We start from the raw sequence: 13,539 nt of genomic DNA, 5'->3' as shown, positions 1-13,539 counted from the left end.
ATGTGTTTCACTTGTTCTCGCTGTATCGCCGACCCGGAAACCTGTCCGCTCCTTGAAGCAGCGGCGAGCAGCGGTGAGCAGCAACGTCGCTGTGTCTCGCAGACGGCCACTGGGCTCACAGGGACGGGGGGGCAGGAGCTCCAACAAGCCGTTTAGGACAGAGAGTGAATACACATACTATGCAGAGATGCTGTATGAGAAACCAATGTGAGTTTGGAAAATTGCACAATATAAATCTACTCTAGTCGATCTCAACAATGGAATTATGATCAGTAGAAATGGCCATGACATGGGACCTTTAAGTACAACCACATTTCAAAGTTGGTCTAAACATGCTTCCTGCCAACTTAAATAACTCCCTTTTGTCCAGCTAATCTCAAGAACTTGCTGATAAAACAGTATTGAATGAAAGCTTGTGTAAAGATAGGCTGTGGGCCAAAGAACACATCACTTTTTAATGCAGAGCCATATCCTGAGACGGGACATGTCTTAACAATTCCTCTATTTTTGCATTCACTTCAGTTTTTACTCAAATAAAAAATAAATCTGGCCTACATAACTTTCACTGTGTGTATTATGATGCAGGTTAAAACCCAAATAACGATAAGATGTTTATCTTAAAAAGGTTCAAATAAACAGTGTTTCAGTTGTACTGATCTACATCAAAACATCATATTTGACATGTTCTTTATACGTTTTGTCTGTAAAAATCAAACATTTTGAAGTTAATAATAGCTGTAAAATAGTTACAATGAGTACAATATTCCCTCTGAAATGTAGTTAAGTATAATTTTGAGATGGCACAGAGGGGAAAGTACAAGTCCCTTAAAATTGGACAGTACTACAATAAATGTTATTCCCAACATTTATAACTTCAGGTGTGGCCGATGCTCACCCCTGTCTGTGGGCTGTGTGTTGGCACTGCTGATGGTGAACTGATAGAGTGCGGAGATATCGTATTCACCCACTGCACAGATCCGCCCGTTTCTCTCTATGCTGACATCCACTAGCACTGAAAAGTCTGCGTCACAAACAAAAGAAAAGTTAAGTCAACATAAGATTACTTGCTTGTACAAGCCTAAGGCCTCTAACAGCAGATCTTAAAGGTAATGTAGAGTCATCTACAGTGTAAATCCACAGAGGCTCTGGTACCTGAGGAGCTGACGTGCGTAGGAATATGCACATCTGGGCTGAGACCCAGAAAGTTGCATTTGTAGGCCTCTTCATACTGAGCACTGTATGGCACAGAGCACACACAGCCTACTGGGAGCAAAGACTGATGGGAAACAGCAGAGAGAATCACATTATAAACATGCACTCATCCACTCAGTTATTCTGTTGATATTTTTACATTGAAAAGCACAGTTTTAAATAATAATGCTAATGATCACGGAATTTAATTTAGCTGCTTCAGTTTCAGGAGATATTCATGCTGCCTCAATGTCATACAGTCGTGGTTCACTAGGGCACTCTGGCAGAACTGAATCATTGTTACCTTTATTAGTCACAACTGTGCTTTCCTACAACTCGTAATGTCTGCTGTGAACAGACATAGGAAGTAGTAGGAGACTTCCAACATTGTAACAATTTTCAAAATGATCACACATTTTTTTTTCCACAGCGGATAAGAAACACTAATCGTGTAATCAAAGCAGTTACATGTTCAGTCTCGTTTGTGTGTTTTGCATGGAGAGGTAGGCAAAGCGTGTACGGGCAAAAAAGATTTCAAGGCGTGCAATGATAGCTTCACTAATATCACTTCAGGCAGGAATTTTATATATATTTGTGAAACTAACTGAAACTTAATCCATTACTATCACTTCATATCACATCAAATATGGCGACTTAAAAGGTTATTCATCTTTTCAATTCAGCATTTTTCACTCTCACTAATTCATCTTAATAAAAAGAAACTGCAGTGTTAAATAATTGTAAGAGTTATAATTGTGTAAAACTACCAAGCATTTAACTTTTACAAGGGCTCACCTAATGGGGACCCTCAAAGGAGTTATCACTTGTCCTAATTCATATTTACCCACATCATTATGACACTAACGAGGCAGAGTGGAGTGCCGCAGCAGAGTGAACTACCTTGAGCACTGTAAAGGCAGACTGGATGAGCCCAGGGTCAGCGCCTCTCCATATGACCTGATTTCCCATGAGCACGTGCCACACTAGCTGACGAAACTCAGCAACCCCGAGGACCTGCGGAGCAAATCAAACTGTAATGTTCAACAGTTCACAGAAACCTTATGTGAACTAAAGTACAAGTTAAGCCATATGTGAACTAAAGTACAAGTTAAGCCATATGTGAACTAAAGTACAAATTAAGCCATATGTGAACTAAAGTAAAAATGAAGCCATGAAACTATACATTCTTGAAAAAACTGTTGGAAACACTCTGCCTCATCAAAAGGAGAGGAGACAATAACCTTTTCCTTTCATGTTCTTTTTCAGTTTTCTGCAGACAAAATGACACGCTGTAAAAGTACCTAAAAGTGTACCTGTCTCAAATGCCTCAGGGACCTGAATTTCGGCCCTGGTAGTTCATTTAACTTTGCATCATCGCACAGGAAGTCGAGGCCCAGCTTGCTCTCTGATTGGTGCCGCTGTGACGTAGAATCGCCTCCTTCTGCTCCCTCCCAGCAGCTCATTTCCTCCTCTTGCTCTTTTGGAAACAGAAAATGACATTAGAACATTAATAGTGATGATCAAATGTTTTCAGGGTCATTACCAAAGTGGGGAAATTCCACTGGAAATGTTGTTGGTCTGTTATATATCACACTCCTTATATAGAGTGTGATGTGCACATGACACCATTTCCGAATCAGCTCTTTACATCTCAACTGTTATCTATGACTCATTTCCTTAAGTATCCGGTGACTGAGCATGTAAACTTTAAAAAACAACAACTTAAAAAACCTATTTCTACAAATTGCCATTTTTATTTGTGTTGCTTTTATATTGGTTATAGCATTTTGGTCATTTGGTTTTTACTGTGTATTTATTCATCACTTGTTATCTGTGATTTTGATAAGTGCTTCAGACATTTAAAAAATGAATATTAAAATATTATTCTAATAGGGAAAAGGGTATTAAAATTCCACAATCAAAGGGCCACACTGGCCCCGGAAATACCTCTTTTAATCTTTTAAGCACTTTCTAAATCTTGACAAGAAATGTAGTAAACACTTTCTTTAAACGCAGTGTGTTGGACTACAATGGCTCAGTGAATAACACTGTTTTCCGGCCAGTGTCTCCGCACTAAACTGACTCAGTAAATCCCAGGAGACTGTTCAGACTGAGGATCAAACCATTGTGCAAACACATTAAATCGGCTGATAACATCCTCCAGCAAGAAGCCAAACCTTGCCTGGAAGGCAGTACATGTTGAAGCATTTCCAAGGTAACTAATCTTCCAATAATAATAATTTTAACTTCAACTTTTACCCAGTTCAGGGCATGAACAGATTGTAGTACTAGAAGTGTATTAATATTGACAAATTCCGAAACAGATTGCACATCAAAATAAATAAAAGTTTTTTTGTTTAAGTTCTTACATATCATATTCTACTAGTCAACCCTTTCGCTACGAAGTTAAGAAAGATGGGCGTGGTCTGAACTATGGGGGTAGAACAAAGGGAAGGGGCCATCACTATTTAGTATCTAGTTAAACAATGATTATATTTGCAGAATAAACTACACATTTTGTATCACTGTAAGATGTCATAATGTGACTACCTGACTGTCTCTCTATGAGCACCAGTGTGTCCTCAGTGGGCGCTCCCTCCAGCAGCTTCTCTGTCAGACGACTTCCACATGCCTTCAGCAGCCTGGAGACAATGTGAAAACACAAATCCACATCTCTAGGTGAGCCATTACAGACCACAGTCTGTTTGTCTCAGCAGGGCTGACTGGACGTTGACTCACCAGCTGAAGGAGGAGTGCAGGCTGGCCCACAGGTTGGGATGCTGGGTAAGAGAAGTTAGAGACCGGGCTGCGTTGCCACTCCTTTGGTGTGGAAACACTGCAGGGGAAAAGACACTGTTCATCCTCACCGATCGTTGGGGACACACTCCCTGTTCAATATCGAACACCTGATGGAGAGAACAGTACCAAGACATTAGGAGCCCTAATAGATTCGCACCAATAAATAACTTTAGAATTCTATTTGAGTTATCTGAATTATGCATGGTGTGTCGATGTGTGCAACCTACCTTGAGGGCTGTGCTTTGCAGGCTCTGTATAGTGAGTCTGAGGTGGCATAACAGGAAAGGCCAGGAGTTGATAAGGTAGATCCTGTCCATTGCTACCATGACAATACTGTACCAGCGCTGGAAGCCCCTGGCCAGGCTGTCTTTGATAAAGAAGGTGTGTGAAAAAACAAAACCATGTTGCTCATCTCCAAAGAAAATTGGTCCTTCACGGCCGGGACACACCTGGCGAAACAGAGAAATATAGGTAGAAGTAATTGTAAAGAGAGAAGTTTATTTAACGCATGAGATGTGTGACTCACACACACATATACATGCAGACGTACGTCACTGTTTACCTCACAGCTGAGGCTGCGTACGCAGGCCTGGCGGACAACGCTGAATAGCTGCGGCTGTCTGGGATGCTGGTGGCTCAGGAAGCGTATGCCTGTTTCATCATCAATGCTCACAAAACCCGGGTGAGATGCAGGAAGAGATCGACATCCCTATGAGCCAAGGAGAGAGGAAAATGTGTACTTTGAGATGGATTTGACAGGACTCACCAGCATACGAGAAAGTCATAGTTAAGAGTGTTTTTGTGCAGAAGACAGGTAGGGAGAAGAATGGATTGTAACAGCTTCTCTCCTCACCTCACACATTTCTCCTCTCTGTGTGGCAGAGCTGTTGGCCCTCATGGTCAGCCCTTCACCTTCCCGGTCCCCATCTCGGTCTCTGTCCCCGGGCCCCGCGGTACCTGCAAGGGATGAAGGGGATGGGGATGGAGGATGCAGTGCCTCGGTGCAAAACAACGTCCGAGGGCCATGGAGCTCACAGAAGTGACAGAGAGCAACCAGAGCATTCATCTGAAATGGACATAAGAGTTATAAAAAATGATATTGTACTATTCTGTTTGAGTAAGCATTTCAATACATAACATTGAACATTAAAATATAACTGATGTGTTAATGGACTTAAGCCAGTGGAAGAACAAACCACTCTGCACTTTGCCAATGCAATTTCCCTCTTTCTGTGTGTATGAATTGTATGTTGAACTGTGTATGGTGACTGATATTGTATATTTGCCAGTGCCAAAGACACATTTCCATAAAATGTAATGGACAATAAAATATTCTGAATCTAAATGGCATTCATAGGTTGCAATATGGTTAACACATGGTTATTACAGCTGATATCAGATGTCTTACCTTCAGCACAGCTACAAGTTCAACATTTGACTCAATGGTACTTCACGAAGGGACATTCATTGTTCACAACGTCAAAACGCGGTTATGTAAAAGGCGACATATTAAAATAGGGCTATATTAAAACATCAGATATTCACTAAGTCCGTTTTGCAAAAATCCATGATTCCCAGAGTGTCATATTAAGGTTTTGGACACTTTTCTCGTGGTGTTTTCCTCCGGTGTGCAGCTGCTGACAACAACACAGCCGGTCACATGACGCCGCAGTCACGCGCTCGAGTACAAGTGACGCATGGCAGTTGGCTCATGGATGCATAATTTGGCTGCGCGAGCTGTTTCTCAATTTTACCCGTGAAGTCGAAATGTTTCGATTATTTTTTAAAGCGATAAGAAGGCCTTTAAACAACATGTGTATGCGCAAAGATAAAAAGTTATGTAATGTATCTATAGAAGCTTTTTTTAGACGGAAAACACAAAAACTACATTTCCCATGATTCAGTGTGCGATAACAAACTCAGGGTCAAAGGGCAGTTAAAATAAGCATCGCGAGCTCCTTCGGTAAGTATGTTTAATATTTTCTTGGGGATCTTTAGAGACATGTTTATCTTGTTTGTTTATATCTGAACAAGTTTTATCTCAATGACTTGTTGAATTCAAACGGTTTCTTAAAAAAAAACGCTAGACAACCACTTCCTCATTGCCTGAGTTGTTATTTTAGAATTAGGTGTGTCCGGTTTACTTCAAGTTATTCATTGTCAGCTCAAACAAGTATAGCAGCAAACACCACAGTAACATAGCAGACCTTTTTTAAGTAACATTTCCTTTTAAATCACAGGTTTGATCATGGCATCAGACGGATTAGGAGGACCACCAGAGGAGCAGGCAGAGGAGGGGACCCTCCTGAGGGAAACACTCAGTGAGGAGGCAGGGGTTCCCCCTAACTGTGGAAAAGACACCTTAAGAGCCCCAGAAGGTAAATCCTCCTGATACACAGACACTGATTGTTGTTGTTTACTTCATTTAAGACATGACATACAGGTGAGTCACACATTAAAGAGACTGATATACCTGCTGGTAATTTACCAAACTCAGTGTGATTCTTTTTATTTGAATACTTTATTGTTGTAATTTGTGTGCAGTGGAACACAAATGTACAGGAGAACTGAACAGACATGTCATATAATGCACATTAGAGCTGATATGTTATCAGTAGTCAGCTTTGTGTTAAGGGTTACTTTTTCCAATGCAATGCATGGAAGTAAGGATCCCCTTTAAGGCCTTATAGTCTCAGTCCCTCTCCTCGTCAAAGGGAATTACCATTACTCTTGTCTTATGACATATATCTAGCACATAAACCCAGTGTAAATCTATTAGGTACATACATCACAGACACATACAAAAAAGATTTCAATGTCAAATCCATATTTATACATAATAACCAACTTTAAAGAATACAAATGTGATGATACTGGTAAACCACATCCTAGCATCAACGGTGGGGACACAATCATTAACTTTTTTGCTATAATTTACACAGTCGTATGAAATATGATTTTTAATTATTTTAAAGAAATGTATCTTTACCCATTTATCTTTAAACGTCTACCCAAATAATTATAAAATTATATTATACAAAACTCAGTATTGATTTTTATTCTGTCACTATCACTAGCCAATCGGATTGGATTGCTGGAAAATGTTAATATATGTGAAAGTGAGCAGCTAATGTTTTGTTACATATTCTCCAATCTTTTCTGAAATATAGACGGTGTCCTCATGTTCCCCAGTCTATGAAACCTTTCTGTGTTGCTGTAGGCAATTCGATTTCTGGTAAATGTGGTGTGATGTTATCATGTTGCTGAAACCCCTTACCGTCAAAGGCAGAGCTGAATGTGTTCGCTGTTCGCTGAAATGACCGAACACATTTTGATTCCATACTGGGTGACTGCTGGTTATGTGTCAGGGGTTAAGGAAGTGAGTCAAAAGAGAGCCGCAAGTATTGGCTCTGAACCGCAAATCCGGTATAAAAAAGAGATTTAGTAACAACATCTGCTTAATTACCGTGTACTACCGGGATGATACCAAATCAGACTTTCCAAGGAAATAAGTATTTCTCAAGTATTACGTTACCCAGTCACCTCCAGTCTGATTTATACACCAAGCAGTTGAAAGACTGCTCAAGTTGTTTAAGTTCTCCCATGACTTGTGAACCTGTGCCAGTGTGTGATTTCTCAGTGGGAAGACAGATATTACCGCTTATCATCAAAACATTTAATGAATGAGTCACATCCAGTTTTGGAAATAGCATTCCCGGGTGTGAGGTTTGTGTTTGAGGTTATAAGCCACTGCAGAGCAAATATTTGGCATTGCCACCTGCTATGAGCTGTCCTCTTCCAAGTGTGTTAGAGAGGAAACATAGTTTTGTGCATATCTTTTTTCCACTCCCTGTTAGAGTCTAGGGGATTAACCCCTTATTCATCGCATCGTTGTCTTATTAGACCTGCTTACGATCACCAGAAGGAATCTACTACATTTCTTTATTTTAATCTGAGTTCAGGTGTTTGGTCATTGTTTTCCCTAAACTCTGTACATTGAACATCATCATATCTACCATCTTTTTATATTACTTTGGTCAAATGTATTATGTGGATTTACTGAATATGACAGGCATTTTAATATTTAATCAGATCAATCTACAGAATTCTTTTGAGAAAAATAAATATTCATAAATCCAATTTCTTAAGCAAAGAGGTGACTAGAGGTTACTTTCCAGATACAAAAATAAATGTCCTCTATATCCGATTGTCTAAACCAAAAAGTTGTTAATCAAATAACCCCTGAAAACCTTACGATATTTATTTAACTGCTATTTTTTTTTAATCTTTTAGCCTACAATTGTTAGACCCACTGGCATGTTCATTAGTTATAGCCTCAAGTTTTAAACATGAGGTGCTGTAAACTTACTGGTTTCAAGAAAAAATAATCTGGCACACACAAACATATCTCACCGACAAAGAGGCTCATATAGGAGCAACAATAAAGAACCTTGAACCTTGAACCTTGAACAACTCAACATATATTGAACACAAAGTGCAGTAACAGATAGCTTACTTCCTGCTCTTTGTATGACTTTCACAAAATACAGTATACATATATTTGACTTATTCTACCTGCCGTCTTAAGTTTACCATCAACACTCTGATCTGAGAGCATCCCGCTGTTATATGTATTTTAATGGTTAATAGAAACTGCTTTAAACTCGCAGGGTGTCATTTCCTGTGTCCTCTCTTTTTTTTCTTAGTCAATTTATTGAGCCACTACCTGACTCTTACTCACACTGCTGCGGCCCACAAGCGGCTGAGTTAGAAATGTTTTGCGATCATGTTTGTGGAAATATTTTCTATAAATTCTTTACTCTTAACCCGAGAGAAACCCTTCAACATGCTGGTGTTATGTACAGATACTCGTTGCAAAATGTCCCGCTTACTTCCCTCTGTGGTCAGCAGAGCAAGATGAGAACAGAGTCGACGTGTGCCGGTTTTTCCTGATGGGGAAGTGTCATTTCGGCCCCAGATGTCGTTTCTCTCACAGGTTTGCTTGCTTTTCCTTCTTCAGTCAACTTACCAGCAGGATTAAGGATGACTTTTAAATGTTCTTGTTAGCTTTTCTCCACATGTACATTTATTTCTAATAACTGCAACACTAAATGGGTCGAACATGATCATAACACCAAGGTAGCTAGAATGTTAAATGATGGCTGACTGAATGTTGAAGGATAGGTTCAAATTGTATTCATTTTAAACAATAATCACAAACCCAAATGCACATGGAAAGTATAATTAATAGCTGTATTTGTTCTTTGCCCATAAGAATGGCAAAAATATCCTTCTTCAAGTTATGGAGGAATAAATCTAAAATTCTGCAACAATTTCAGAAATTAAAACATTATTTAAATCACTTGCAAAGTGGCATTTGAGTAATGACAGAGTTGAAAATAGTGTGGACCTTTCCTTTTAATGTTGCTCAACCTGGATACAGAAGATTCCTCCAAAGTTTTTATTTATTTATTTCTCCTTCCAACAAATTCATTTTTAATACATTTAACACTAACGAGGTTAACAATTGCGGTAGCTCAACTACTATAATTTCATTCATGCCTTCTAGAATACTATTCCCTTGTTACAAGTGTGTCTTTTTGAAAATTGATTGAAGTACTGTATATTGTGTTTATTTATTATTTCTATTGGTCAACCACTGCTCATATTGCTCACCAGTCTGGCACTAATACGCAGCCATGACTAAATATGGGTGCTGTTCAAAGTTCAGCAGGCTGCATGAAGGTTAATCTGTGTCAAAAGGAATTAAGACTAAGAGCATTTTTTTCTCCATCTGTCATTTCTCCCGTGTGTGTTCTGACATTTTTTCCACTCTGGTTGCTCTCTTATCTTAGTAACCCATCAGGAGATGATTCGGGGTCAGCTGACCAGGATGACAAACAGGAAGGAGAGAAGACGGAAAACCCCAAGAAGAAAGTGAACAAAACAAGAAAGCCGAAATATGAGCCAAAAGGTTACTCACACATGTCATCTGATAGTGATACTTTGTCCATATATTACTTTTTTTTATTCAAATCAAATCATACCCAGTAACCCTTCCTGTGATATGCTTTTGTTATTTATATCTTACTCTCTGCAGAGGTGAACAAAAAGCCTCGCATGCGCACGGCCGATGAGGTTATCTCTCGCATCCTGTGGGACCAGTCGGCGGATGGATCAGAATTTGTTGTTGGGTACGTGGACCGTTTCCTCGGTGTTCTGGAGCGTCCCTTCAACGACTTCAACTGGGACACAGACCCGTGCGACTGCGACTACACCGTGGAGCTGGCCCTGCCCCGACACAGGATCCAGTACTTCACCTACAGAGGGCACCGCGTCTGGGACCGCCACAGCAGGACCGACCGGGTGTTCGGCTCCACCGGCCAATCTCTGGCTCCCCCCTTTGGAGGGGTGGAGGAAGTAAAGGGCAAGGATGGACCCCACCTAACATACACCCAGATACTCACTGATATGCAGACACATTACAAAAGCCAGGACTTCTTTACAGGATTCATACTTACCAAATGTAACATTTTGTTTCCCGAGAAGTGAACACAGAGGAGCCGCCGCCTGCTGTCAGGGAGCACCTGCAGGATGAGTGTGAAACGGAGGAGGGTACTCCAACTGAGAACACTCATCAGGAGGAAGAGGAGCAAAGTGAGATGAATATTCACTGCCCTGCTGGAACAGAAGCAGCTCCAGAGTGTGGAGGAGACGCTTCTCCAGGAGAGGAGGCACCACCATGTGTTATGGAGGAGGCTGCAATGAGGTCTGATGTTCATCCTTTAAGTTAAGGGACCGTTTACAAGAGCATTTTTACAGCATGCTATCGGTCACAGTCATCAATTCAGAGCATCCTCAGCTTTCTGAAACTTTTTCATAATATATTTCTTTATAGTAGATTATAGCTTTTAAAATAATATTTGGGTTTTAGACTGTTGGTTGTACAACATTGATACATTTGAAGATTACATGTTTGGACTGAGGGAAATTGTTACAAGCTTTCATTTTATAGACAAAACTATTATTCTTAATTGGTCGATTGGATTGGTTTGCTGAGTGTGGCGTGTTTAATATGAATTTAGAAAATATGTGTTATTGTACTGTGTCCATAAGACATAACATTTTACATTATGGCAACTGTATGTCATGTGATCTTATTAGCAATGTTGCAAGATTCATCCTGCCTCTTGAGTAATATTACTCACTTGTTTTGATTTAAGCCCTGAGGCTTCGTCAGACCCATCATCCTTTTCCCATAAAGACGGAGCAGACGGACAAGAGGGGAATGAGGAAGGGGACGTTGCAGACTGGCAGGAAAGCTCGGACGGCAAAGAAGATGCTTCGGTGGGTACAGCACAATTCACCCTGAAATAAACCTTTTATGTTTTGCATTTACAGTTCAGTTCTCAGTTCAAATCTTAAATACATATTTACCCTCTTGCCTTCAGAGATCTTTATAAAACCAGATTGTTTAACAGTGAGTTTTGTGTGAAAGATAGCCGCCGTGGAATTGTCTGATTGATTTCAAATCGACTGAGACTAGATTTCATTCAGAGAGTCAACTTATTACTTTAAAAATGTCTATTTCCAGAAATCAGCACCTCTGGAGCAACGAGAGCAGAAGAACGGTGGTCGCCCCCCTAAAAAGAAGCCCACGCACTTCATCACCTTCAGGGCCAACACTCCTGCCATCCTGTCCAGCTTCAAGCAGCTGCAGGAGGAGATCACCTCCGTCCTGCCCTCCTCGGCCCCTCACTGGCAGTTGGCCAACACGCTCCACGTCACAATGTGCCTTCTGAATTTGCCCGGCCCAGCGGAGGTAGCCACCGCTGCAGAGGTCCTCAGAAAGTTTGCTCATTTCGATCGAAACCCCCCGGTGTCTCTGACCTTCCCTGTGAGGCTGAAGCACTTCAACGGGAAGGTGCTGTACCTCAGCCCCCAGCCTCAGATCCACCTCCAGCAGCTGAACAGCGGCCTGCAGGAGGCCTACAGCGAGGAGGGGCTGCTCCACAGGGACTCCTTCAACCCACGATACCACCTCACTCTGGCCAAGGTAGTGGGCAATGAGGGAGAGAGGGTGTTTGATCGGGTGTGGGACCTGAAGGTGGGGAAGGGTTTACATTTTGGCCGTCTGCCGATAAACACCCTGCACCTGTGTTCCATGGACATCTCAGAAGGAGATGATTTTTATGAGACCGTGTGCACAGTTAGTCTTCGATGATAGAACACATGCACTAAATACATGTAGGTTATTACAATGGGTGCAATACCTCTGGCCATGTGGCCTTATCGACCAAATCTCATGTCTGTGTTTTAAGGTTTTATGTTTATTCAGAAAAGATGCAGAAATTCTGGTGAAGGACTTCTTTATATAAAGGGCTAAAGGGAGTAAACAATTAATTAATGTTCAATTAAATTCATCTTTATTAAGATGCAAAAGGTATATGATGGTCCATCTACTCTTTAATAATATGATTTGAATGTATGTTTTTTACTTAATGAATGCTTAATTGTAATGCACTAAGGGCCTATGTCCCGCACATTGACTATTCATATTTCAAGATGAGAAATGAATGTAGTCTGCACAGAATAATAATACATGTTCATATAGCAAGCTGATGCAATACCCCCAGAACCGGCTGGCTGGACAGAAGGATATTACCCTAAAAACAGAGGTGCATTTATTTTACTCCATTTTTAATGTCATCATTTAGAATTGTTTCTTGTTTTGTTGGTTTTAGGTGAAACATATTTAAAGTACACTAAAATGAATAAAATTAATTGTAGCCTCTCCATTACAACGACTCGCTGCTTTAATTTCTCGGATATTATAACATTTAACATTTTAAAAAGTGCTTTTTCTATGCTGCTTAAAATACAGAGTTATTTTGAAGACATCACCTTGGACTTTAAGACATTTTGTTGGCCTTCTAAACATTAATTTAGTTTTATTTACCAACAATTAATACATAATTAAATTGAGAAAAGAACAAGATTAGTTGGCAATCACAGTAGATATTAGTTGCATTATTAGTCAAAAAGAAACACAGTATGAATGAGGTCAAACTGTTCAAACTGTTGCTGTCCTGTCGGAACCGTTTTAGTTTAGGCCCTGAAGGAGACACATGTTGTTGTTGTTGTTGTTGTTGTTGTTGTTGTTGAGTGTAAATCAGCTTTGAGACATTAAACTCACGGGACACCAGATTAGAAAACCTCCTTTTTAAAAATATAAAACGCCTAAAGTGGAATGTACATTTCCTTCTCCTCTAACTATTATCTGGTGAAACAAATAAGGCGTTTCGGGCCCGCAAACGACTACCCAGACGTTTGCATCTGCCACAACGGTTTGTCTACGAGGCATGAATTGCATACGAGGGGAAGAGATTATGTTTTCTTTACAGCTATGAATCAACCCGAGTAGTTTTACTCCGCAGCTCATAATTCCACAATCTATCTGCGTTGTATGAATATTGTATGGATGGTGTTCCCTGAGAACGATGACTTTTACAATGAATTATAACCATTAGATTGTGAAGGGCCTTAAAT

General features: G+C 40.3%; 2 protein-coding genes across 5 annotated transcripts in view; one reads left to right on the top strand and one right to left on the bottom strand.

Annotated features, from left to right (window-relative positions):
- Positions 1-5,652, bottom strand: part of flcn (folliculin) — a 6,849-nt gene extending 1,197 nt beyond the window's left edge. Inside the window, exons 1-10 of one of the 2 annotated variants that reach the window (XM_010788501.1) lie at positions 5,399-5,652; positions 4,844-5,056; positions 4,541-4,699; positions 4,218-4,439; positions 3,931-4,097; positions 3,742-3,833; positions 2,505-2,668; positions 2,092-2,205; positions 1,153-1,276; positions 896-1,021 (exon numbers count right to left, since the gene is read on the bottom strand). In XM_010788501.1, the coding sequence (XP_010786803.1) occupies positions 896-1,021; positions 1,153-1,276; positions 2,092-2,205; positions 2,505-2,668; positions 3,742-3,833; positions 3,931-4,097; positions 4,218-4,439; positions 4,541-4,699; positions 4,844-5,056 (1,381 nt within the window). In that variant the 5' untranslated portion in view covers positions 5,399-5,652. The remainder of the gene's footprint in view (positions 1-895; positions 1,022-1,152; positions 1,277-2,091; positions 2,206-2,504; positions 2,669-3,741; positions 3,834-3,930; positions 4,098-4,217; positions 4,440-4,540; positions 4,700-4,843; positions 5,057-5,398) is intronic. The other variant, XM_010788502.1, reaches the window with a different exon arrangement.
- Positions 5,653-5,712: 60 nt separating this feature from the next.
- Positions 5,713-12,589, top strand: leng9 (leukocyte receptor cluster (LRC) member 9). 3 transcript variants are annotated; one of them, XM_010788500.1, is made up of 8 exons: positions 5,713-5,953; positions 6,231-6,368; positions 8,902-8,986; positions 9,846-9,964; positions 10,091-10,417; positions 10,540-10,759; positions 11,214-11,337; positions 11,585-12,589. In XM_010788500.1, exons 2-8 carry the CDS (start codon positions 6,239-6,241, stop codon positions 12,212-12,214), a joined length of 1,635 nt encoding a protein of 544 aa, XP_010786802.1. In that variant the 5' UTR covers positions 5,713-5,953; positions 6,231-6,238; the 3' UTR covers positions 12,215-12,589. The 3 variants fall into 3 exon arrangements, with proteins under 3 accessions (XP_010786802.1, XP_010786800.1, XP_010786801.1); XM_010788498.1 differs by having other exon boundaries at positions 8,899-8,986; XM_010788499.1 differs by lacking the exon at positions 5,713-5,953 and adding an exon at positions 6,034-6,119 and having other exon boundaries at positions 8,899-8,986.
- The last annotated feature ends 950 nt before the right edge of the window (positions 12,590-13,539 follow it).

This window comes from Notothenia coriiceps, unplaced genomic scaffold (genome assembly GCF_000735185.1).
Source record: "Notothenia coriiceps isolate Sejong01 unplaced genomic scaffold, NC01 NC01_scaffold00031853, whole genome shotgun sequence".
NCBI lineage: Eukaryota > Metazoa > Chordata > Actinopteri > Perciformes > Nototheniidae > Notothenia > Notothenia coriiceps.
Note: the sequence above shows the minus strand (reverse complement) of the source record. Positions and strands in the feature narration are given on the sequence as shown.